This window comes from Triturus cristatus, chromosome 12 (assembly GCF_964204655.1).
Source record: "Triturus cristatus chromosome 12, aTriCri1.1, whole genome shotgun sequence".
Lineage (NCBI taxonomy): Eukaryota > Metazoa > Chordata > Amphibia > Caudata > Salamandridae > Triturus > Triturus cristatus.
The window spans coordinates 1474851-1501733 of NC_140595.1; the positions used below are offsets into that span (position 1 = coordinate 1474851).

The following is a 26883-nucleotide window of genomic DNA, read 5'->3' on the forward strand; positions in this document are numbered from 1 at the left end:
GAAGCGGGAGCCAGTCTGGAGGAGCCAAACCAGCGCAGAAGATTTCAGGGTGCGTCGTTACAAAGGCCACCAGCCAGCGGGCAAGCAACCGGACAGACGCGGCAAGCAGGAAAATGCAGAAGGGCCCCACGCAGGACTCGTGGAGTGTGGGGGGCTGATCTTCGGTGCAGATGGCGCTTGGGGTTGGGGCTTCTCAATCCCCGGTGCACAACTTCGAGGGTGCCTCAGAAGCTGCGCTTTAAGTTACTAGCCACTTTTCCCAGGTAGCCGGTCCCACGTCGCTCGTCGCCTCCACGGATCTCAGCTTTGCTGTGGATGTGGATCAGGGTCGGAGAAGTCTGGAAGTCAAGGCTCTGGTCGGGCTCTGCAGTCGGTTCCTCGTAGAACGTGGGCAAAGCAAAGGGTAGTCTCTTGATGGTGCCTGTTTGCAAAGGGTAGCCACTCCTTGGCCACAAGGGAGATTCTTCAGTCTTCGACTTTCGTCGAATGTCGAAGGTCCAGAGTTTCTGTTCAAGTTGCAGGTTCAGGATAATCTAAAGTCTTGAGGCCCAACTCCCACTCTTATACTAATCTGGGGGGCTGGGATACCTGCTAGGTCACGCCTTATGGGTGGGACCTGGGAGGGGGGTGGTTACACCCCCTTCCCTTTGTCCAGTTTCGCGCCAGGACTGGGGCTGGAGTGCCCCAGCACCGGTTTGAACTGGACTATGCATGGGACACCTTGTGTGCCCCAGGCATGTCTCATTCCTTTCAGCCCTCCCTGCCCCAATACACTAAAGTCTGTCTGGGGAGGTGCTAGCACCTCCCCAAGCAGGAAACCTATTGTCCAAGCCTCCCTTGCCAGGATCACTCCCAGCAGCAGGGGGTCAGACTCGTGTCTGTGGCAGCAGCATCCATTTTGTGATGCTGAGGCTTTGGTTAGAGTTAAACAGCAAAGTACGATTTTAACATGTCTCTCCCTCTAGAAGGGAGGAATACTATCCTCATCCCCAGAAATGGTGTGGGGGTAGTATTCCAAAGTGTTAGACACCTTACACGACATGTTTTGATAAAGCCAAACCATAGTTACCATAACCGTCTAAGATTATAAGGCACTTTAAGAGTATATGGTAGGCTATATCATAGAATAGCTACAAGGACATGGTTCCGAAAGCTGCAGACAGGCTCAGCTCATGCTAGAGCACCATCTCACATGTTACCAAGCACTCTGCCTCCAGGATTGTTAAGGCCTGCCATAGGAGTGACTGATAGGTACACATGTGTCTATATATAAGGGTAGATATAGGCATACTATATCTAAGCAAGGGGTGATTACACAACCTTGCCCCAGCTGAGTGATCAGCCAGTTGTGTCAAAATGGAAGGCCAGGCCAGGGGTGGCATAATACATGCTGCAGCCCCTGGTAGGCCTAGGGTACACCTATGCCCTGGGTACCTAGGGTACGCTGTACAGGGTCCAATAAGGTGATCCTTACCAATTGGTTATGTACCTAGGGTACATGGAGTCCATTTTACAGAGAGAGCAGACAGCCTGAGACCCTGAATGGCAGGATCTCAGGCCAACTAAGTCGAAAAACCAGCTAGACACTAGGCAAAAAGTTGGGGGTAACCATAGTCAGATATCCACCTTCCTACAATAGGCAGTCAGCAGTGTGGCCCAACGTCCTCAACTATGAAGGTCGCTAGTGCTGATTTAAAGGTAATCTCAATTACCTGCGTTTTCCTTTCCTAAACTCTCTCCGAGAAACAGTGCCCCTTACACAGCCGCGTTTAATTATAGCAGAAGAAAAAATAAACCTACGTGCAAGCCGATGTTCAAATATGCGGTGATCCGATCTTGAAAACCAGGACAGTCCACAACCATAGAAGTAGGACTCTCATTTTGCCTGGACCAAGAGGCGCACCACGTGACATCTCTCGCGAACATAGACAACACAGATGCAGAGGCATTAAGTGTAATTAAATCAAACGTGTTAACTCTCAGCAGTATCTGTGTTATATGAATAAATTGCTTCCTGTTTAGGGCTGCTGACTAAGCTTGCATCGGAGCGCATGGAAGCGTTTCTCCCTCTGTGTTTAGTTGACTGCTCTGAAAAGCTGGGACATGGGTTACATTTATTTGAATTTGGTGGGACAATTGCTGAACTACTGGCATTGCCCCGAAAAAACCTGATCAGCGGATGCGAACAGCTTGCGAGAAAGCTACGGTGCAGATTGCAGTAACTTCCCTATTGGTTGATAGCTTTGGGGTATTTCCTCATCTGAGTTTCGCAGATGGTGGGTGAGTTTACGCACCTTCCCTGTCACTGATTGGGGCACATACTTTCCCCTCCTCAGGTGCCAGTAAGTCCCTGGTTAGTCCCTGGTTTACACAAATTTCCCTACCAAGGGAGATTTCAATGCCGTGGACACCCTCCTCCCTCCGGGGGGCGGGGGCTGGCCGTTTGGTGTAAAACGCTTCTCTTTCTCTAGGGACTGTCGGAGTAACGCACTACACTCGTTTGTGCTCCGTCCGTTCTGGGTGCACACACACCCCCCTCCCCAGGGTCTGACACTGTTGCGGTAACACACCTTCCTCTCACCCGGACTCTGCAAGCGCTGGGGTTCACTCACCTTCCCGTCAGGTGGAGTCTGTCATCGTTGGAGGTTTCATCTCACCGCTAGGGCCTGGCCGTGCTATGCTTACACACCGCCCCCCCTGCTATGGTCTGTCAGTACTGGGGTTAAACACTGCATCCAGGGGGGTCTATAAGCAGAGTCACACAACACCTAGCTCTGTCGCTAATAGGCGACTTGTGACGCACCCAGGCACCTATTATGAAGAAATGACATCAGAACTCAACTGTAATAACAGATAGGGGCCTTGCCTTATGTACAAGGCAGAGGCGTAGCGCTGCCTTGTACATAAGGTACCCTTTCACGCTATGGTTAGCGTGAAAGGGGTGTGCAGTTGGTGTTGTGCTGTACAGATGCATATAACATAACACATAGATCCAGGCGCGCAACACCCATTGGGCTCACCGGCCTTCAGCCCCCCCCCCCCCCCATGTGTGTCAGCCCGGCTGACACAGCCTCGCGGGCTGGCGTCCCTCTAATTGCAGCCGGACCAGAGTACTTCACAGGTCTTTAAAAGACCGTTTGCTCGTTAATGAGGCTTTTGTTGTGTTTCCACCCATTTACAATGCAATGGTCTCGGCATTGGTAAAGTTAGAGCTATTGGCATTGCTCATGACAATGCCGTTTCTTTAAATGTTTTAAAAACAAAAACATAAACAAAAATAATGTCATGAGCAATGCCAATAGCTCTAACTTTACCAATGCCGAGACCATTGCATTGTAAATGCTTGTTATATGAAGGTAAGTATCTTGAGGGATCTCAGATTTGAAAACAGCCACCACGTGTTTCGCCCCCTAGGGCTGATATCCCTGGGGCTTTCTCAAGGCTTTGAGAAAACAAAAGGGAATCCCTTTACGTCTTGTGGTTCCAGTTCTATTTACATCTGGCTGTGCCCTCTGGTACACCACCCCCCTTAAGTGACTATTTTATTTAACCATGTAAGGAGGAGATTGTCAAAGGGTGGAAACTCCGACGTGCGGTTCTTTAATTCCTACTTGCTTTATCTTTGTTTGAGCTGCGTTCACAGTCCGAAAAGCACGTCCCAGTTAAGAGCATTGCCTGGAGCTATGTCTGGCCAAGCCCATGCACATATTCATCCAATAAACCATCCTCTTCGCAGGTGCTTCCTCCACATGTAAAGAAGGAGGGTTTAGTTGTTTCAATTTTAAGCCCATTCTAGAATTTGAACAACTCAACTTCTTCCCATGACAATTTGTACAAACACTTCAACACTGAAGAGAAGTCTTAATACATCTGTAAGCAGTAAGACAAGGAGGTCCCATTTGTTCACTTGGTGCGTAAAGCGGAAAAGCATTGACAAATATTAAATCTGCTTATTTTCCTGCCATCATTTCTGAACAAATAGCTTGCTAAGCTAGGTTTGTACCTGAATAGTTACTACTCAGCAGTGGGACGTACACAAATATGTTAGTTGATAATTGATTTGTGGAAATGTTGTCCCTTTCCCTCCTGAGACTTTTTTTCCGCATCACAGACATAGAAGACTCAAAAATATGTGTGATTCATGGATGGAGATTTGGGACAAATGGATTATTAATTGCTCTTCCTCTATCTTTAGTGGCTCACAATATTGTTTATAAGATTGTTATGTTGTTAGAAACTAATCTTCTGTATTGCTTTACTCATTCAGCCATATATAGTTGATTTACCTTTTGGATGTTAGGAAGCCTTCAGCATTTGTTTGTGTATTCATATCCAAGGCTATTTCTTATTCATTCAGACTGGTTTGTTTCATGATGGTGTGTTCAACGTTAATATGTTGTGTTTGTAAGTTTATGATTTGCACAATGTTTAATCAAAGCTTATAATCTGAAAAAGAAGCGCATTACAAGTACAGCATCTTAGGAGTCTCCACTGTAGAACTAGAGAGGGCGCGAACACTGGAAAATGAGTCAAAGACTCAGGACAGGAAGAGCAGCAGCAAGTCATAGAAACGTGCTAGAAATGAACCTGGCTGGCTGCCTTGGACAGGAGGACAGAGCTCCAAGACCTCTCCCAAGAAGCTTACTCAAAATAGTAGGAGGTTCAGCTATAGAAAAGGGACTAGTAGAGACTTTCCCTAGGAGCCTTCGACATAAACAGAGCAGTACTGACAGCCAGGGCACCACAGTCATAGACATGACTAGAAGTCAAGCTCTCCAGAACCTGAAACATAGCAACAGGACTAGAATTGAGCTCTGTAAGGTTCAGGCATAGAATAGGTCAACAAGGGCCTCACATAGAAACAGAATTCGAGTTCAAGGTCTCTAAGAACTAAGATGTTGAAATAGAACCGTAATAAATTCATTTGAAGCCTATGACATAGGAGTAGGCGGAAATGGCCAACCAAATGGGCATCAATTATAGGAAAAAGTACTGGAAAACCACTCCTTGTTAAATGGACAACCAAGAGATCCCACTCATCCAAGAAAGACTATATGTAATGCTTGATGCCCAGAACATATCTGAATAGTGACACTGGCTGGCACTGATATTGTTTAAGCATGTAGTAATAATGCTGCCTCACATATTTCTGACTGGCAGTCTCCTGGCTGGCAGCCAGTAACAGTCCATGCGAACACATTGTTTTACATTCTGGTCCATTTACCTTTTCAGGTGAACTGTCGCAGAAGCTGAAGTCCTTGGGCGAGCAGGAGCGAGCTGTCATCCTGGATCTGAAAAGGAAGGAGTGTGAAAAGCATGGCCTTGATTTTGACGGACAGATCTATGCCTGGGACATGCGCTATTACATGAACCAGGTGGAGGAGACCATGTACAGTGTGGACCAGAACGTGCTGAAGGAGTACTTCCCCTTGGAGGTGGTCACCTGCGGCCTGCTCAGCATCTACCAGGAGCTGCTGGGGTTGACTTTTCAGCTGGAGGACAGCGCCCCTGTCTGGCACGAGGATGTAACACGGTACTCTGTGCGGGATGCTGCACAGGGGCAACTCATTGGGAACTTCTATCTAGATTTACATCCACGGTGAGTATCCAGGCAATGTCTGCCTGATGCAGTAGCAGTGTCGCCACAACCCTGCAATCGGTGTTGGTGATACTGCAATCAGTGTTAGTGATACTGAAGTCAGTGTCAGTGATACCGCAATCAGTGTTAGAGATACCACAATCAGTGTTAGAGATACTGAAGTCCGTGTTAGAGATACTGAAGTCTGTGTTAGAGATACTGAAGTCTGTGTTAGAGATACTGAAGTCTGTGTTAGTGATACTGAAGTCCGTGTTAGTGATACTGAAGTCTGTGTTAGAGATACTGAAGTCTGTGTTAGAGATACTGAAGTCTGTGTTAGTGATACTGAAGTCCGTGTTAGTGATACTGAAGTCCGTGTTAGTGATACTGAAGTCAGAGTTAGTGATACTGCAATCAGAGTTAGTGATACTGCAGTCAGAGTTAGTGATACTGCAGTCAGAGTTAGCGATACTGCAGTCAGAGTTAGTTATACTGCAATCAGAGTTAGTGATACTGCAATCAGTGTTGGTGATACTGCAGTCAGAGTTGGTGATACTGCAGTTGATGTTAGTGATACTGCAATCAGTGTTAGTGATACTGCAATCAGAGTTAGTGATACTGCAGTCAGAGTTAGTGATACTGCAGTCAGAGTTAGTGATACTGAAGTCTGTGTTAGAGATACTGAAGTCCGTGTTAGTGATACTGAAGTCCGTGTTAGTGATACTGAAGTCCGTGTTAGTGATACTGAAGTCAGAGTTAGTGATACTGCAATCAGAGTTAGTGATACTGCAGTCAGAGTTAGTGATACTGCAGTCAGAGTTAGCGATACTGCAGTCAGAGTTAGTTATACTGCAATCAGAGTTAGTGATACTGCAATCAGTGTTGGTGATACTGCAGTCAGAGTTGGTGATACTGAAGTCCGTGTTAGTGATACTGCAATCAGTGTTAGTGATACTGCAATCAGAGTTAGTGATACTGCAGTCAGAGTTAGTGATACTGCAGTCAGAGTTAGTGATACTGCAATCAGTGTTGGTGATACTGCAGTCAGAGTTAGTGATACTGCAGTCAGAGTTAGTGATACTGCAGTCAGAGTTAGTGATACTGCAGTCAGAGTTAGTGATACTGCAGTCAGAGTTAGCGATACTGCAGTCAGAGTTAGCGATACTGCAGTCAGAGTTAGTGATACTGTAGTCAGAGTTAGTGATACTGCAATCAGAGTTAGTGATACTGCAATCAGAGTTAGTGATACTGCAGTCAGAGTTAGTTATACTGCAATCAGAGTTAGTGATAGTGCAGTCAGAGTTAGTGATACTGCAGTCAGAGTTAGTGATACTGCAGTCAGAGTTAGCGATACTGCAGTCAGAGTTAGTGATACTGTAGTCAGAGTTAGTGATACTGTAGTCAGAGTTAGTGATACTGTAGTCAGAGTTAGTGATACTGTAGTCAGAGTTAGTGATACTGCAATCAGAGTTAGTGATACTGCAATCAGAGTTAGTGATACTGCAATCAGAGTTAGTGATACTGCAATCAGAGTTAGTGATACTGCAGTCAGAGTTAGTGATACTGCAATCAGTTAGTGATACTGCAGTCAGAGTTAGTTATACTGCAATCAGAGTTAGTGATACTGCAGTCCGAGTTGGTAATACTACAGTTGATGTTAGTGATACTGCAATCAGTGTTAGTGATACTGCAATCAGTGTTGGTGATACTGCAATCAGTGTTAGTGATACTGCAATCAGTGTTAGTGAAACTGCAGTCAGAGTTAGAGATACTGCAGTCAGAGTTAGTGATACTGCAGTCAGAGTTAGTGATACTGCAGTCAGAGTTAGTGATACTGCAGTCAGAGTTAGTGATACTGCAGTCAGAGTTAGTGATACTGCAATCAGAGTTAGTGATACTGCAATCAGAGTTAGTGATACTGTAGTCAGACTTGGTTATACTGCAGTCTGTGTTAGTGATACTGCAATCAGTGTTAGTGATACTGCAATCAGTGTTGGTGATACTGCAATCAGTGTTAGTGATACTGCAATCAGTGTTAGTGATACTGAAATCAGTGTTAGTGATACTGCAGTCAGAGTTAGTGATACTGCAGTCTGTGTTAGTGATACTGCAATCAGTGTTAGTGATACTGCAATCAGTGTTGGTGATACTGCAATCAGTGTTAGTGATACTGCAATCAGTGTTAGTGATTCTGAAATCAGTGTTAGTGATACTGCAGTCAGAGTTGCAGTCAGAGTTAGTGATACTGCAGTCAGAGTTAGTGATACTGCAGTCAGAGTTAGTGATACTGCAGTCAGAGTTAGTGATACTGCAGTCAGAGTTAGTGATACTGCAGTCAGAGTTAGTGATACTGAAGTCAGTTAGTGATACTGCAGTCAGAGTTAGTGATACTGCAGTCAGAGTTAGTGATACTGCAATCAGTGTTAGTGATACTGCAGTCAGAGTTAGTGATACTGCAGTCAGAGTTAGTGATACTGCAGTCAGAGTTAGTGATACTGCAGTCAGAGTTAGTGATACTGCAGTCAGAGTTAGTGATACTGAAGTCAGTTAGTGATACTGCAGTCAGAGTTAGTGATACTGCAGTCAGAGTTAGTGATACTGCAGTCAGAGTTAGTGATACTGCAGTCAGTTAGTGATACTGCAGTCAGAGTTAGTGATACTGCAGTCAGAGTTAGTTATACTGCAATCAGAGTTAGTGATACTGCAGTCCGAGTTGGTAATACTGCAGTTGATGTTAGTGATACTGCAATCAGTGTTGGTGATACTGCAATCAGTGTTGGTGATACTGCAATCAGTGTTGGTGATACTGCAATCAGTGTTGGTGATACTGCAATCAGTGTTGGTGATACTGCAATCAGTGTTGGTGATACTGCAATCAGTGTTGGTGATACTGCAATCAGTGTTGGTGATACTGCAATCAGTGTTAGTGATACTGCAGTCTGTGTTAGTGATACTGCAGTCTGTGTTAGTGATACTGCAATCAGTGTTAGTGATACTGCAATCAGTGCTAGTGATACTGCAGTCAGTGTTCTTGATACTGAAGTCAGTGTTGGTGATACTGGAGTCAGCGTTTGTGATACTGGAGTCAGCGTTTGTGATACTGGAGTCAGCGTTTGTGATACTGAAGTCAGTGTTGGTGATACTGAAGTCAGAGTTGGTGATACTGAAGTCAGAGTTGGTGATACTGAAGTCAGAGTTGGTGATACTGAAGTCAGAGTTGGTGATACTGAAGTCAGAGTTGGTGATACTGAAGTCAGAGTTGGTGATACTGAAGTCAGTGGTGGTGATACTGAAGTCAGTGGTGGTGATACTGAAGTCAGTGGTGGTGATACTGAAGTCAGTGGTGGTGATACTGAAGTCAGTGGTGGTGATACTGAAGTCAGTGTTGGTGATACTGAAGTCGGTGTTGGTGAAGTCAGTGTTGGTGATACTGAAGTCAGTGTTGGTGATGTTGGTGATACTGAAGTCAGTGTTGGTGATACTGAAGTCAGTGTTGGTGATACTGAAGTCAGTGTTGGTGATACTGAAGTCAGAGTTGGTGATACTGAAGTCAGAGTTGGTGATACTGAAGTCAGTGGTGGTGATACTGAAGTCAGTGTTGGTGATACTGAAGTCAGTGTTGGTGATACTGAAGTCAGTGTTGGTGATACTGAAGTCAGTGGTGGTGATACTGAAGTCAGTGTTGGTGATACTGAAGTCAATGTTGGTGATACTGAAGTGAGTGTTAGTGATACTGCAGTCAGAGTTGGTGATACTGAAGTCAGAGTTGGTGATACTGAAGTCAGAGTTGGTGATACTGAAGTCAGTGGTGGTGATACTGAAGTCAGTGTTGGTGATACTGAAGTCAGTGTTGGTGATACTGAAGTCAGTGTTGGTGATACTGAAGTCAGTGGTGGTGATACTGAAGTCAGTGTTGGTGATACTGAAGTCAATGTTGGTGATACTGAAGTGAGTGTTAGTGATCCTGAAGTCAGCGTTAGTGATCCTGAAGTCAGCGTTAGTGATCCTGAAGTCAGCGTTAGTGATCCTGAAGTCAGCGTTAGTGATCCTGAAGTCAGTGTTGGTGATACTGAAGTCAGTGTTGGTGATACTGAAGTCAGAGTTGGTGATACTGAAGTCAGAGTTGGTGATACTGAAGTCAGAGTTGGTGATACTGAAGTCAGAGTTGGTGATACTGAAGTCAGAGTTGGTGATACTGAAGTCAGAGTTGGTGATACTGAAGTCAGAGTTGGTGATACTGAAGTCAGAGTTGGTGATACTGAAGTCAGTGGTGGTGATACTGAAGTCAGTGGTGGTGATACTGAAGTCAGTGGTGGTGATACTGAAGTCAGTGGTGGTGATACTGAAGTCAGTGTTGGTGATACTGAAGTCAGTGTTGGTGATACTGAAGTCAGTGTTGGTGAAGTCAGTGTTGGTGATACTGAAGTCAGTGTTGGTGATGTTGGTGATACTGAAGTCAGTGTTGGTGATACTGAAGTCAGTGTTGGTGATACTGAAGTCAGAGTTGGTGATACTGAAGTCAGAGTTGGTGATACTGAAGTCAGAGTTGGTGATACTGAAGTCAGAGTTGGTGATACTGAAGTCAGAGTTGGTGATACTGAAGTCAGAGTTGGTGATACTGAAGTCAGAGTTGGTGATACTGAAGTCAGAGTTGGTGATACTGAAGTCAGTGGTGGTGATACTGAAGTCAGTGGTGGTGATACTGAAGTCAGTGGTGGTGATACTGAAGTCAGTGGTGGTGATACTGAAGTCAGTGGTGGTGATACTGAAGTCAGTGTTGGTGATACTGAAGTCAGTGTTGGTGATACTGAAGTCAGTGTTGGTGAAGTCAGTGTTGGTGATACTGAAGTCAGTGTTGGTGATGTTGGTGATACTGAAGTCAGTGTTGGTGATACTGAAGTCAGTGTTGGTGATACTGAAGTCAGAGTTGGTGATACTGAAGTCAGTGGTGGTGATACTGAAGTCAGTGTTGGTGATACTGAAGTCAGTGTTGGTGATACTGAAGTCAGTGGTGGTGATACTGAAGTCAGTGTTGGTGATACTGGAGTCAATGTTGGTGATACTGAAGTGAGTGTTAGTGATCCTGAAGTCAGCGTTAGTGATCCTGAAGTCAGCGTTGGTGATCCTGAAGTCAGTGTTGGTGATACTGAAGTCAGAGTTGGTGATACTGAAGTCAGAGTTGGTGATACTGAAGTCAGAGTTGGTGATACTGAAGTCAGAGTTGGTGATACTGAAGTCAGTGGTGGTGATACTGAAGTCAGTGGTGGTGATACTGAAGTCAGTGGTGGTGATACTGAAGTCAGTGGTGGTGATACTGAAGTCAGTGGTGGTGATACTGAAGTCAGTGGTGGTGATACTGAAGTCAGTGTTGGTGATACTGAAGTCAGTGTTGGTGAAGTCAGTGTTGGTGATACTGAAGTCAGTGTTGGTGATACTGAAGTCAGTGTTGGTGATACTGAAGTCAATGTTGGTGATACTGAAGTGAGTGTTAGTGATCCTGAAGTCAGCGTTAGTGATCCTGAAGTCAGCGTTAGTGATCCTGAAGTCTGCGTTAGTGATCCTGAAGTCTGCGTTAGTGATCCTGAAGTCAGTGTTAGTGATCCTGAAGTCTGCGTTAGTGATCCTGAAGTCAGTGTTAGTGATCCTGAAGTCAGTGTTCTTGATACTGAAGTCAGTGTTGGTGATACTGAAGTCAGTGTTGGTGATACTGAAGTCAGTGTTGGTGAAGTCAGTGTTGGTGATACTGAAGTCAGTGTTGGTGAAGTCAGTGTTGGTGATGTTGGTGATACTGAAGTCAGTGTTGGTGATACTGAAGTCAGTGTTGGTGAAGTCAGTGTTGGTGATACTGAAGTCAGTGTTGGTGATGTTGGTGATACTGAAGTCAGTGTTGGTGATACTGAAGTCAGTGTTGGTGATACTGAAGTCAGAGTTGGTGATACTGAAGTCAGTGTTGGTGATACTGAAGTCAGTGTTGGTGATACTGAAGTCAGAGTTGGTGATACTGAAGTCAGTGGTGGTGATACTGAAGTCAGTGGTGGTGATACTGAAGTCAGTGTTGGTGATACTGAAGTCAGTGGTGGTGATACTGAAGTCAGTGTTGGTGATACTGAAGTCAGTGTTGGTGAAGTCAGTGTTGGTGATACTGAAGTCAGTGTTGGTGATACTGAAGTCAGTGTTGGTGATACTGAAGTCAATGTTGGTGATACTGAAGTGAGTGTTAGTGATCCTGAAGTCAGCGTTAGTGATCCTGAAGTCAGCGTTAGTGATCCTGAAGTCTGCGTTAGTGATCCTGAAGTCTGCGTTAGTGATCCTGAAGTCAGTGTTAGTGATCCTGAAGTCTGCGTTAGTGATCCTGAAGTCAGTGTTAGTGATCCTGAAGTCAGTGTTCTTGATACTGAAGTCAGTGTTGGTGATACTGAAGTCAGTGTTGGTGATACTGAAGTCAGTGTTGGTGAAGTCAGTGTTGGTGATACTGAAGTCAGTGTTGGTGAAGTCAGTGTTGGTGATGTTGGTGATACTGAAGTCAGTGTTGGTGATACTGAAGTCAGTGTTGGTGAAGTCAGTGTTGGTGATACTGAAGTCAGTGTTGGTGATGTTGGTGATACTGAAGTCAGTGTTGGTGATACTGAAGTCAGTGTTGGTGATACTGAAGTCAGAGTTGGTGATACTGAAGTCAGTGTTGGTGATACTGAAGTCAGTGTTGGTGATACTGAAGTCAGAGTTGGTGATACTGAAGTCAGTGGTGGTGATACTGAAGTCAGTGGTGGTGATACTGAAGTCAGTGTTGGTGATACTGAAGTCAGTGTTGGTGATACTGAAGTCAGTGTTGGTGATACTGAAGTCAGTGTTGGTGATTCTGAAGTCAGTGTTGGTGATACTGAAGTCAGTGTTGGTGATACTGAAGTCAGTGTTGGTGATACTGAAGTCAGTGTTTGTGATACTAGGAGTATTGCTAATACTGGGTTACTTATTACTGGGGAATCACAAGTGGAACCCACTGTAGAAAGAGGTGTAACATGCAGAATTTGTTGCCACTGCACTGATTTCCACACATGAATTTCAGGACTCATAATGCAAGAAGGGGAGGAAATTGATGGTTCTGCCCAAAGTAGATGAAGCTTGTTATTGAGGACTTTTTTTTTGTTTACTACCTTTATTCAGGTTTAAATAAATAATGAACCAAAACCAATTCATTCCTATAGCAATCCAACACATTAAAAGCTGTCATTCACAGAATGTAAAAGCAATAACAGTCACTGCATTTCTGCAAACACATTACAACCACAAGCTATAAAAACATGACGGCTGCCACTTAGTCATCTGTTTAATGTTATTATTATCGTGACTGGGACATTGTCATCTTAGTGCTTGATCACAAATACCGTTGATTCTTTCTAATGTACCCTTTCTACCACACACTGTTGCGTGTGCCACTCATGCAGGGCGACAGATAATGCATGTTTACCTGATGTTAACAGTGTCAGTCGCGGTACAGTCTTCCTGAAGAGTTTCAGACCCTGACATAACAACAGCCTGTGTATCTACTTTTCAGTATGCTGATAACATCACTGGCCCCTTAATGCGGGTCTGGCCTAAATAATACTCCCAAAAACCCATGAACTGCTGCTTTGCGCGGTGTAACACTAAAAACGTTGTCTGTCTTATTACAGCTGAGTGACCCGCCCTTGGGATTCTTTTAGGGATGTTGTACCTGTTCCTAGGGTTCCTTGTTCGGAGTCGGAGAGTGTCGAACTCCATTCAATTTTGCTAGTAGCAAATTGAAAGATTTCTGGGCTAAACAAACCTATTGCATTTTAAGAACTAGGGGCAGATGATATGTGGTGCATTGCTGGTCATGATGAAAATATGAGAAGCTTTTTAAGCAAAGGACTGTGAGAGAGGCAAAAAAAGGTAAGAGTTTAGAACCTTAGGGTTGGAGATTCTGGAAGACCTGATCGAGATAATGATGAAACATGTCCTTGCGTGTCTGTGAGATGTAACGTAGCCCCATAGAACTCATCTGTTGTTCTTTTGCGCAGGGAAGGAAAGTATGGACACGCCGCCTGCTTCGGCCTGCAGCCAGGGTGCTTGTTGCCAGATGGCACAAGACAAATGTCAGTAGCTGCCATGGTCGCCAACTTCACCAAACCAACACCAGATGCGCCTTCCCTTCTTCAGCACGACGAGGTGGAGACTTATTTCCATGAGTTCGGCCATGTGATGCACCAGCTGTGCTCCCAGGTAATGACAGGCCGTGCATGCATGAATTGTGCTCTGACACCATAGAGTGCTTGGAAGCCCATGCTCAGCATGATGGGCTACGTGAGGGAGCTGCATAGCTCCGCCCCATCTATGTGTGACCATGTTCGCTCCTGCCCTGGAGCGTGGTCATGCACCCAACTGGGGCTGTGTGTTAAACTGATACCAAACAGCAAAGGACCATAACATGCTTGCTATAGCTGCAAGGAGACCCATGCTCCTCCGCAATGCTGAAGAATGTTCAAAAAGGGCAGAGATGAGTCAACAAGAGGTGGACAAAGCATGGGAGGTAGTATGGGCGATATTGGTGTACCCACGGACATATGAAAGTCTCTACTGCTCATTGTGCATAAGCCATTCAGAGCACCGACAATTACGATTTGGCAAATTGAATCTAGCTAATTCGAACAACACATTATTCACTCGACCAAGAGCGTGTTCCACTAAAGAGAGGGAGGCGTCTTCACCTTTTATATTTAATGTCTCACTTGCAGGCATCTGTAAGGTAGCAGCGTGTTCCCTGGTTCACACTTTCACTGTAACCCTCTCTGCTAATATTCTCACAAACCAAGAGAAAAGAGTGTGGCCTTTTTTTTTTTTTTAAAGCACCTGGTACCACCCATCTTTTGTGCTTTAGTGCGACAGGGAAACAAATGCATTCACGCTGCAAAAGGAAAACTTTACTTTTACCTGTTACAATATATTTGTGCTGCTTGAGAATATTCTAGATAACCTGACACTCACACACTGCCTTTGCAAGCTGAGTGACTTGGTGCAGAACAAAGGAAAGAGTCGACATGGCACACATCCCTGTGTGCCATGCCCACAAACCACTGCCCTGGCATAGATCAGTCACCCCTCTGGCAGGGTGCACTATACCAGTGGTGAGGGTACAGGTGCATTAGCCCTGTACCCCTACAGTGCCCAAGTCCATTCCTGGGCATTGTAAGTGCAGTGCTGCCATTAAGAGTATATGGTGCTGGGAGTTTGTCATTACGAACTCCACAGCACCATAATGGCTACACTGAAAACTGGGAAGTTTGGTATCAAACATCTCAGCACATTAAACCCACACTGATGCCAGTGTGGGATTTAATGTAAAATGCACGACAGAGCGCATCTTAGAGATGCCCCTGAAACTCAACCAACTTCTAGTGTCCCGACCTAGTGGCTGCTTAGGCTGCCACCACCAGACACGTTTCTGGACCCCAGGGTCGAGAGCCTGCTGCTCTCGGGGGCCTGAAACAATGAACATCCTGGGACGAGGTGCCAAGCCTCCTCCCCAGGATGGGCAGGGTTCACGAAGGAGAAGCTTCAAAGGCCTTTGTGAGCTTCCCCAGACCAATTGCTGCTTTCAGCAACTGGTCCCCACTGGTTCTGATCCCCACTTTGGGCAGGAAAAACAAGTGAGGGAAAGAGGTGTGCCCACCTCTGCCAACTCCACCCCTCAGGTGGGGGAGGCGAGGTGAAGCACAACTTCGAGTCCCCGCCATCTTGAGGATGGGGGGACCCAACCAACCAGGGACAGGCTCCTGCCCCCCTCCCACTAGAGGGTGGCACGATAGGGGGTGTACTCACCTCAGGGAAGGGACCCATTGGTCCCTGCCCTTTACCTACCTGTAACGCCCCTAAATTTAGTATTTAGGGGGCATCTTGAACCTTACTTCCTCAGGTCCAGAAACAACAATAAGAAAAGAAGAAGAAGGACCGAACTGTCGTGCAGCCAGCTAACAAGAGGAAGACACCCATTGATGTGGCCCCAGCCCTACAGGCCTGTCTCCCCTCGAACCTGCACCTGCGAAATCCCGGTGTGTCCTGCAGCCAGCAACCTCAAAAACCCCAGAGGACCTGCCTGTTTTCACTTCCAAAGACTGCTTCTCCTGTGAACACCGGAATTGTTCAACTGCAACCTCTGGCAGCAGCCGGAGACCGCAAATCCAGCCCACTCTGTTCCCGCCGAACCCGGCCCGAGCTCGAGTGGAAAAACACCATGAGGAGGTCAACGCGGAGATCCTGACCCGAGATCCGGCGACCCTTGACCTGCCTCAAGCCTCCAGCCGACGCCTGCAGCCTAAATCCAGAAGGCCCCCCCTGACCGCGACCCGGAGCTGGTAAGAAGATTTTACCCCAAAAGGCACCCCTGCAACTGACGCCCCACGGCCTTGTGTGCCCAAACCAATGGGCCTAACCAACCCCTAACTTCCCAACTTACCTCTCGAAGTGGTGGTCGGACCCAGATGTCCTTCGTCTCCCTGCCTGCAGTGCTTTTGCAAACCAGAGTTTCTCCATTGAAAACAACAGGGCGCCCAAAGTCGAAACAGCACTCTGCACCCGGCCGCCCTAGTGCCGCTGAGGGTGCACCTTTTGTGCTACTTTGTTTCCCCATTTGCCCTGACCTAAACCCTAGGAGCTTTGCTCCCACAACCCAGTGGCCTGCTTGCCAGCAGCCACCAACCCGAGGCCCCCTATCCCCCATTAGATAACATTGGGCCTCAACACTCTGCACCCGGCCGCCCTAGTGCCGCTGAGGATGCAACAAGAGTGCATCACTGACCCTGGGGGACCTGTGAGTTTAACCCCAGAACCTTAACTCCCACAGTTGATAACTTACCTGTGAACTGATAACCTGTTTTTCCTTTATAGGATTACTATTGACAATTTTCTTCCAAAAAGTTTCTAAGTGTGGAGTTTTGAAATCTAAAAATGTTCTTTAAAAATGTAACAAATAACCAAAACGTATTTACTTACCTGTTTGCAGGAAGTGTCCCAGTGCTGAATCTAGGTGTCCAGCACTGAGTTAGAAAAGTAACGTAAAAAGTAACTTGCCTGCAATTTACTGAAAAGGCCTATTCATTTCAATGTACTGTATTTTCTAAGTATTGCAACCAACTGCATCCCCTGTAAATCAAACAAAGTACAATTCCTATTGCATTTTAAAACTGTTCTACGTTCAGCAACTTATTACTGTAAAGTATTTAATGCTTACCTTTGTCAGGCTTGCTTGGTTCTAAAATAAAACAACAGTATATATTTTTATTCAAAAACTATTAGTCTGGAGTTCGGTTCTTGAGTGTGTGAATTCATTTGCTGACTGAGTGTGTACATCAAATGCTTAACATTCTCCTCTGATACTGCCTTACTGCTCGACCACACTACCACAAATAGAGAGTAAGGTTCTATCTAACTTTAACCTCTGCCTACCTCTGGGGTCACCTGGACTCCATACACACTATACCTCATTTTGGTGTAGTATATATAGAGCAAGTTTCCTACAACCACTGAAGCCCTTTTTTTTATGAAAAAGAGTGAAGGGGACTTATTTATAAACCCCTGCTAAGTTGGTTCTGTAAAAAGTGCTGTCTGGCAAAAAAGATTTTAGTGGGAGTTGTAAAAAGAGGCATTCGGCATGAAATTGCTTTGGCAAGAAAGCATTCTAAAATAACACTGAGAGAAGCAAAAAGAATGTGGGAGGCAGATTAATGGGCACAATTACCAGATATACTAGTTGCATTATGGATGAAACGACTAAAGCCTTTAGCCTTATGAAGAAAGAAAGGCTGCAAGGATGGAGGGCATCCTTGGCGACCTGTATTTATCGCAGCCGGGCGTATGGGTGCCCTATTTAAACACCCTAAGTAATGCCATCATGAGGGGGTAGGCGATCTCCTGTACTTGTAAGGGGGTGAATACAATTCTATTATATACAAAGGGAAGTAGGGATGGACCTGCCAACTAAAGGCCCATAAGATTAATAGTTAAGAGCCAGAAAATATTCTGTAGGCAGATATTGGCGAGTTTGCAAAATATGATGGATGATAACAACATCCTTGAAGATTCACCAGCGGCTTTCAGAGCGAGGTCAGTACCGTCGATCAGGTCCTTCGTTCCAAGATGCTATCTTGGAAATATGTCACTCTGGAACATGACCATCTTTGTATAGCTTTTCTAGACATGAGAGCGATTTTTTTTTTTACCTTGTTCAGAGGGACAATCTGTGAAGAGTTCTAGAAGCCTATAAAATCCCCAGCGCCCTCCTTTGTATTCTGAGAGTGTTACATGGCGAATCCTTTGCAGAAGTGAGGTGGAACACAGGGATCTCACGGATAGGATCCCGATAAAACGGGGAGTTAGGCACTGTTGCGTGCTTGCGCCAACATTGTTTAGCCTTTGCATTAACGGAGCAGTAGAGTGCCTGTCCTAATGCAAGCACGCATGAATCCCTGTCCTGCTCCACATGTATGCAGATGGATCTCCTCATATCCAGAACCCCCATGGGTCTCTAATCCCAGTTTGATTCTTTTGCAGCCTATTGTGCTCGCTGAGGGCTAGAACTAAACCCATCCAAGTATAAAGTAATGAACCTGCATCGCACATTTAGAGGCAGGATGACCATCTAAGGCTCTCAGATAGAGCAAGTTGAAAACGTTGACTATCTGGGAGTCAGATTGTCCGACAACCTGACCTGGGGCCTCTAATAGATAAAAGTAAAACTGTTCTCAATTAAAGAACACGGACACTTGGGAGGGAATTCAAAGGCACGTTTGGTGGATGTGTGTCACCAGCTCTTGAGTTCCATAGAGCTGTGGCCTTGCCAGCAGCTTCCTATGGGGCTGAGATATGGGGATATGCTGATGCAACTGCATTAACGCAGGCGGAAACACATTTATAAGGGCTCTTTGTAACCTACCACCAAGCACACCTCGTCTACCATAGAGATTTGATCTAGCTCTTAACAGTGTACATCTGGTGGTTGCTTTAAAACCATTGCTGTATTAGCTGAGGCTTTTGGCAACGGCGGAGCTGTCCACATATAGGGAATCTCAAGTGGAATTATTCTCATGTGACAAAGAAGTTTGCACCCTGTGGTTGAAGCACGTAAAGAAACTATGCAGAATGATCAACACGGCCAAGCTTTGGGATTCCCCTGCTATAACACAAGGAGCTACCCTGAAACTAAAAAAAGAACTATTGGAGACTATGCTGATGCAGATTTGGAATGAACACCCCGGAAGGAGTGCTTCAGGGCAGTATTTACTCTACAAAATGCATACCTAGATTAGGGTTCAAATAATGGACAGGATTTTTCGACTTCAAGCTAAACACCTTTACGTATCCCTTTATGTGCAATTTAGAAGTGTCACCTTGCAGTTAAGAGCATTCATCTCAAAGTGGGACAAAACAGGGCACCCTCCAAAATATTGTCCTCTTTGTCCAGATTGTACGGAAACAGAGGCACATTTCCTTTTCTTTTACCCAAAATATATATTCCCCCGAAAGAAATGGATTATTGCTGTCTGCAAGAACCTGGGTGTCAGACACTACAGGGAGGTGCTAAGGATCCTTATTAGCGACACGAGAGAACAAATTGTGTTTGCTGTTTCTCGATACATAAACTGGGTATGGAACATCAGAACCAGAGTGATGATTTAAATCGACCTGTAACTCTATAAGCATGAATTCAATGTTGACAGGCTTTGATTCATAATCGAGAACCTCAGAATGTAGTTCCTCTAGTAGTGTAAGCAATGAGGGGCACTGTGAGGCGAACTGTAGCGCGATTGCGAGACTGTAGTGACAAAATTCTTCGTAAAAGATGATGATACAATGCACCTTATGTATAAATGTATGGTACAGTATAATAGTATGTGTTTTGATTTTAATATTTTAATAACAATTGAATATAACAAATTATAAATTGAATATTTTTATCCGATGTGTTTATGTAAGATTATGTACTTTTATGGCTTTTTAAGTCAAAATAAAGTAATTTGATATATATGTAGCCTATAGAGAGTGTAAAGAAGGGGCAGATTACATTGTCTTTTCTTTTTAAAGTTACATAAACATGTCATTAATAAAAAAACTGACCATAGAAAGCCTTCCACAAACCTTTATTTGAAAGGAAAGGGAATATTAGAAATTATTATCCAACAGGCTGCTATTAAAAGAATAACACATAAAGCTGACATTGCTCCCACAGACAGGGAGCTGATAAACATGCAGCTCCCTGTCTCTGAGACCAATCTTTTCATCTGTTTCCCTGCCGGCTGTCAACAGACAAAAACTCTGCTCTCAGCAAGCGGGAGTGGTTTCACAGCTCTTGCTTGCTGAGAGCGTAGTTCATGTTTGCTCCCACTTGGCAGGAGCTGTCAAAGCTCTCACCAAGTTGTTAAACACAAAGGGCAACTGGAATATTCAAAGTGTTTTGGGAATAACCACTTATTCAATAATAAGTGGTTTTGCAGCGTGAATCCTTTTCTGGATTCACGTGCTGTGCATCATTTCGCCATCTAGTGGTTGGATCCGGAATAGTCTTTTTTTTTTTTTGGGGACGTTGTTGACCACCATTTGGTGCCAGGTACGTCCACTGTGTGACGTCAGATGGTGCCCTGTTGGTCGGTGTACGTGGTAGCCATCTTCAGATTCTTTTTTCTGCCGTTGGGTCTGGAAGCAAGACAGGAGGCCCCACATTTCTTTTCAGGAAAAGCCCCAAAAAATAAAGAAAAGGACAAGATTTCAATTAAACTCCACCGTCCACCAACATCGATACTGGAGAGGGGGACAAAACTACGAGACCAACACAAGGAGACAACAAGGGTCGACAAATGGCGAGGTAAGGGCCATGGAAAATACCCCCTTCAAGTTCTGCCCCGAGCGCCACCACAAGTTCGCCCAGCACAATCCACACGACGTGGGCAACCTCTGCCTGCCCAAAGATCATCAGGACAAGGACTGTGAGGCCTGCGCCGTGTACCGACCGAAAACACTCAGGACACGACGAAAGCAGAGGGAGGCGCACTATGCAACAATGTCACAGACTTCTAAGAAAATCTCACTGAAGGACCTAGGCCTTTCCAGTGATGACGAAGACCAAGGAGTCCCGGCAGAATCGATGCACGAAGGCTCGTATGTTGAAATTCTAGAGGGTGACTTCGAAAATCCACCCAGCCGCAAGAAACCGGGCGAAGCGGAAAAGAAGATGGAAAAGGTAAGACACCATAAACATCCCTCTGAACCGAATGGCCACGACAGCAAGGCGCAGCTGAAGGCAGCCCCGACGCCGTAGAAAAAGGTGATCGAGGGCCAGCCACGATCGAAAGAACCCCACGGAACCCTACCAAGGGAGACCGTTGATAGAAAATTGCACAAGGCACCAAAGACGAGAGTCGAACACGAGACCCAGAAGGGAAGCGCAACGGCGTCGAAATAACAGGCAAGCGCAAGCAAGAAATGAAAGTCTCTGGACTCGGACGCCGAGAGAGCCTTCAAGGTAGAAAAGAAGAGGCAGCGTCTCGAAGCCGAAATGGCAACGCTTCCTCAAAAGAAGAAGGATTTCAATGCTTCGCTGAAGGACTTCCGCATCCTGAAGATCCCAGCTGTCGAAAAAGACAACATCAACGCCGAAGGGGAGGAAGAGGAGATTTTCGATTCTCCACCAACCCCAGAACATCGCGAGGAAGACCCCGAGAAATACAGAGACACTCCCGAAGAGGAAGATGAATCTGAGAATTTTGAGGACACCTGGAATGACCTCGACACTGTAGGAAGCTAGGTTTCTGTATCAGTAACCCCCCCACATATTTTGCCAGACTACTGATGCACTTTGACTTGATATGCCCTGGGTAGGCACCCCGGGACATAGCAGGAGCCGGCCCTGGGGAGTGGTGGTCCCCAGCCATATATGGCCCAGGAGGGGGGTGGGGGGCTGCTGCCCCCTCCCAGTATTATTATTTAGGCCCTGGGCGATGGTGGTCCCCGGGGCTTCTTAGAAGCTCAGGAAGGGGGTCTGGGCAGCCTCCGTCCATTTTTTAAAACAAAGCCCCGGGAGGTGGCGGTCCCAGGGGCTCAGTCGCACAGGGCCCTCCTTTTAAAAAAACAAATGCCCCCAGGACCTGGCCCAGACAGAGGCTCCATTCAAAACAATCACAGGAGCCGGCACTTGTTTTCTTTTTTTTTTTTCTCTTAATTCGCGGCTGTCGCGTTTCTGCTGCAAAAATGTTTTTTTGCCCTTGCAGGGTCCCTCTGGGACCCCATGACCATGGTTAAGGGGTCAGGGTATTCCTACCCTGTCTCATTTTCTTAAAACATTTTTTTGTGGGACTCGGCTGAAATCGAGTCCCAAGATGGTGCCAACATTTCCTGGTTGAAGTATTGGTAGTCAATCAGATTTCAGCACAGGGACTGTCCAATCCTTGGAGGAGCCGCGTCCCTATAGATACAAATTTGGATTTCTTTTAATAAGTCAAAAACTACTAAACCGATTTACACCAAATAACAAAAAAGGTTCTTTCTGGACAAAGAGCTACCCTTCTGCCAAATTTGGTGTAATTGTCTTCAGTGGTTCGGGCTGCAGTCGTGTCTAAAATCTCTCTGGAAATTAACATTAGAAAAACACTTTTTTGACCCCCCTCCTTTTTCTCTGCCCCCGTTTACTGGATCGCCTGAAACTTTCGATGCACAACAAGACTTACCATGTCCCTATTTTGGAAATATTTCGAGAATTTCTGTTAAATGGCCCCAAAGATTATAAGCAATTTAGAAAACGCTTTTCCTATTGAAACATGGTCCTAACTACCTACTGACAGCCGCCAATAGGTAATATATATATATATATAATATTTAGGAAGTGCTCTGCGATCCCCGCACATGGGTGGGACTATTCAATGCTTATGGCTTTGATGAGGACTCCACTGGATTACAGGTGTGCAATTGATCCTTTTGCCTTTCAGGTAAGTAATTTTAACTTCTTCCAGTGTCCATTGCCAATGGTTTGGTTTTGTAAAATGGACTGGCACCGCCGCCACCGATGGCCTTTACATTAAACTTTTCTGTCCCGTTTGGTCCGTTACACGTCAGAATGTGCTTCTTCTCCGTTGCTTATTTGTCTGTGCACTAATACTATTTCCTCTGGTTTGTGCATTAACCTTCCATGCTAGTGACTCTACTACCTAAAGGTCTGTTCCACTCCCTCCTCTCTTCTCCTATGTCTGTGGTAGTAAACTGTTTGGCGCCACTTGCTTTGACTGCCGGTGCTGTGACACGGTCTGTGGGAGTTGCTTTCTGTACTCTCTTTCTGCCCCCTTGTAAACATAAACATAACTACTCTCATTCAGAAAAATGACCAAAACGTGGCTATTTGCACAATAAGTCCTTGGACCAAGTTTCATGCTGTTGTCCTTAGCGCCGAGACACCCACGGGTATTTGTGCGCTTTATAAATTTCATAAACATAAACAAACATTTATAAATTTCATAAACATTGTAGCGGTGTTTCCTATAACCTTGTGTCCTAGAGTCTATGCATTAACTGTGTTTACCTTCCTCCCCAGACTGACTTTGCCATGTTTAGTGGCACACACGTGGAGCGAGATTTTGTGGAAGCCCCATCTCAGATGCTTGAAAACTGGGTTTGGGAGAAGGAGCCTCTGCAGAAAATGTCAAAACACTACAAGACTGGTGCCGCCATCCCGGAGGAGCTACTAAGCAAAGTGATTAAATCTCGGCTCGCCAACACAGGTACCCTGTTTCTAACCTCACAAAATCTGTCCCACTAATGCTGCTCTTCTGTGACGACCAACCCCTGAGTCATTACAATAGCCTACCACATAGACCCACCCACTCACGACAGCCATCTCTCCCCATCTGTCCACCCCTCCAATGGCAATCAACCTTTTGGTTATACCCTCTAACATACCCTCTAACAATGTCATATTTCACACCTCTAGAGGCATCTCTTGCCTCATTCGCTCCTCCCCCGTAGAGACGGTCTCTCTGATCCGTGTCAGACTGCCCCCCTAGAGAGGCATCTCTTGCTTCATTCGCTCCTCCCCCGTAGAGACGGTCTCTCTGGTCCATGTCAGACTGCCCCCCTAGAGCGGCATCTCTTGCCTCATTTGCTCCTCCCCGTAGAGACGGTCTCTCTGATCCGTGTCAGACTGCCCCCCTAGAGAGGCATCTCTTGCTTCATTCGCTCCTCCCCCGTAGAGACGGTCTCTCTGGTCCGTGTCAGACTGCTCCCCTAGAGCTGAATCTGTTGCCTCATTCGCTCCTCCCCCGTAGAGACGGTCTCTCTGATCCGTGTCAGACTGCCCCCCTAGAGCGGCATCTCTTGCCTCATTCGCTCCTCCCCCGTAGAGACGGTCTCTTTGGTCCGTGTCAAACTGCCCCCCTAGAGCGGAATCTGTTGCCTCATTCGCTCCTCCCCCGTAGAGACGGTCTCTCTGATCCGTGTCAGACTGCCCCCCTAGAGCGGCATCTCTTGCCTCATTCGCTCCTCCCCCATAGAGACGGTCTCTCTGATCCGTGTCAGACTGCCCCCCTAGAGCGGCATCTCTTGCCTCATTCGCTCCTCCCCCGTAGAGACGGTCTCTCTGATCCGTGTCAGACTACCCCCCTAGAGCGGCATCTCTTGCCTCATTCGCTCCTCCCCCGTAGAGACGGTCTCTCTGATCCGTGTCAGACTGCCCCCCCTAGAGAGGCATCTCTTGCTTCATTCGCTCCTCCCCCGTAGAGACGGTCTCTCTGATCCGTGTCAGACTGCCCCCCTAGAGAGGCATCTCTTGCCTCATTCTCTCCTCCCCGTAGAGACGGTCTCTCTGATCCGTGTCAGACTGCCCCCCTAGAGAGGCATCTCTTGCTTCATTCGCTCCTCCCCCGTAGAGATGGTCTCTCTGATCCGTGTCAGACTGCCCCCCTAGAGAGGCATCTCTTGCCTCATTCTCTCCTCCCCGTAGAGACGGTCTCTCTGATCCGTGTCAGACGGCCCCCCTAGAGAGGCAGCTCTTGCCTCATTCGCTCCTCCCCCGTAGAGATGGTCTCTCTGATCCGTGTCAGACTGCCCCCCTAGAGACGCATCTCTGGCCTCAGCCTCTCCTCCCCGTAGAGACGGTCTCTCTGATCCGTGTCAGACTGCCCCCCTAGAGCGGCATCTCTTGCCTCATTCTCTCCTCCCCGTAGAGATGGTCTCTCTGATCCGTGTCAGACTGCCCCCCTAGAGCGGCAGCTCTGGCCTCAGCCTCTCCTCCCCGTAGAGACGGTCTCTCTGATCCGTGTCAGACGGCCCCCCCTAGAGCGGCAGCTCTTGCCTCAGCCTCTCCTCCCCGTAGAGACGGTCTCTCTGATCCGTGTCAGACTGCCCCCCCTAGAGAGGCATCTCTTGCTTCATTCGCTCCTCCCCGTAGAGACGGTCTCTCTGATCCGTGTCAGACTGCCCCCCCTAGAGCGGCATCTCTTGCCTCATTCGCTCCTCCCCCGTAGAGACGGTCTCTCTGATCCGTGTCAGACTGCCCCCCTAGAGAGGCATCTCTTGCCTCATTCTCTCCTCCCCGTAGAGATGGTCTCTCTGATCCGTGTCAGACTGCTCCCCTAGAGAGGCATCTCTTGCCTCATTCGCTCCTCCCCCGTAGAGACGGTCTCTCTGATCCGTGTCAGACTGCCCCCCTAGAGAGGCAGCTCTTGCTTCATTCGCTCCTCCCCGTAGAGACGGTCTCTCTGATCCGTGTCAGACTGCCCCCCTAGAGCGGCATCTCTTGCCTCATTCGCTCCTCCCCCGTAGAGATGGTCTCTCTGATCCGTGTCAGACTGCCCCCCTAGAGCGGCATCTCTTGCCTCATTCGCTCCTCCCCCGTAGAGACGGTCTCTTTGGTCCGTGTCAAACTGCCCCCCTAGAGCGGAATCTGTTGCCTCATTCGCTCCTCCCCCGTAGAGACGGTCTCTCTGATCCGTGTCAGACTGCCCCCCTAGAGCGGCATCTCTTGCCTCATTCGCTCCTCCCCCATAGAGACGGTCTCTCTGATCCGTGTCAGACTGCCCCCCTAGAGCGGCATCTATTGCCTCATTCGCTCCTCCCCCTTAGAGACGGTCTCTCTGATCCGTGTCAGACTACCCCCCTAGAGCGGCATCTCTTGCCTCATTCGCTCCTCCCCCGTAGAGACGGTCTCTCTGATCCGTGTCAGACTGCCCCCCCTAGAGAGGCATCTCTTGCTTCATTCGCTCCTCCCCCGTAGAGACGGTCTCTCTGATCCGTGTCAGACTGCCCCCCTAGAGAGGCATCTCTTGCCTCATTCTCTCCTCCCCGTAGAGACGGTCTCTCTGATCCGTGTCAGACTGCCCCCCTAGAGAGGCATCTCTTGCTTCATTCGCTCCTCCCCCGTAGAGATGGTCTCTCTGATCCGTGTCAGACTGCCCCCCTAGAGAGGCATCTCTTGCCTCATTCTCTCCTCCCCGTAGAGACGGTCTCTCTGATCCGTGTCAGACGGCCCCCCTAGAGAGGCAGCTCTTGCCTCATTCGCTCCTCCCCCGTAGAGATGGTCTCTCTGATCCGTGTCAGACTGCCCCCCTAGAGACGCATCTCTGGCCTCAGCCTCTCCTCCCCGTAGAGACGGTCTCTCTGATCCGTGTCAGACTGCCCCCCTAGAGCGGCATCTCTTGCCTCATTCTCTCCTCCCCGTAGAGATGGTCTCTCTGATCCGTGTCAGACTGCCCCCCTAGAGCGGCAGCTCTGGCCTCAGCCTCTCCTCCCCGTAGAGACGGTCTCTCTGATCCGTGTCAGACGGCCCCCCCTAGAGCGGCAGCTCTTGCCTCAGCCTCTCCTCCCCGTAGAGACGGTCTCTCTGATCCGTGTCAGACTGCCCCCCCTAGAGAGGCATCTCTTGCTTCATTCGCTCCTCCCCGTAGAGACGGTCTCTCTGATCCGTGTCAGACTGCCCCCCCTAGAGCGGCATCTCTTGCCTCATTCGCTCCTCCCCCGTAGAGACGGTCTCTCTGATCCGTGTCAGACTGCCCCCCTAGAGAGGCATCTCTTGCCTCATTCTCTCCTCCCCGTAGAGATGGTCTCTCTGATCCGTGTCAGACTGCTCCCCTAGAGAGGCATCTCTTGCCTCATTCGCTCCTCCCCCGTAGAGACGGTCTCTCTGATCCGTGTCAGACTGCCCCCCTAGAGAGGCAGCTCTTGCTTCATTCGCTCCTCCCCGTAGAGACGGTCTCTCTGATCCGTGTCAGACTGCCCCCCTAGAGAGGCATCTCTTGCCTCATTCTCTCCTCCCCGTA

The 26883-nt window shown here is 47.3% G+C and overlaps 1 protein-coding gene across 2 annotated transcripts in view; it reads left to right on the plus strand.

Moving 5' to 3' along the window:
* Positions 1-26883, plus strand: part of THOP1 (thimet oligopeptidase 1) — an 88867-nt gene that overhangs the window by 38474 nt on the left and 23510 nt on the right. For both annotated transcript variants that reach the window (XM_085638416.1, XM_085638417.1), the window contains exons 8-10: positions 5233-5599; positions 13618-13819; positions 23166-23352. In XM_085638416.1, coding sequence (XP_085494542.1) covers positions 5233-5599; positions 13618-13819; positions 23166-23352 — 756 coding nt within the window. The remainder of the gene's footprint in view (positions 1-5232; positions 5600-13617; positions 13820-23165; positions 23353-26883) is intronic.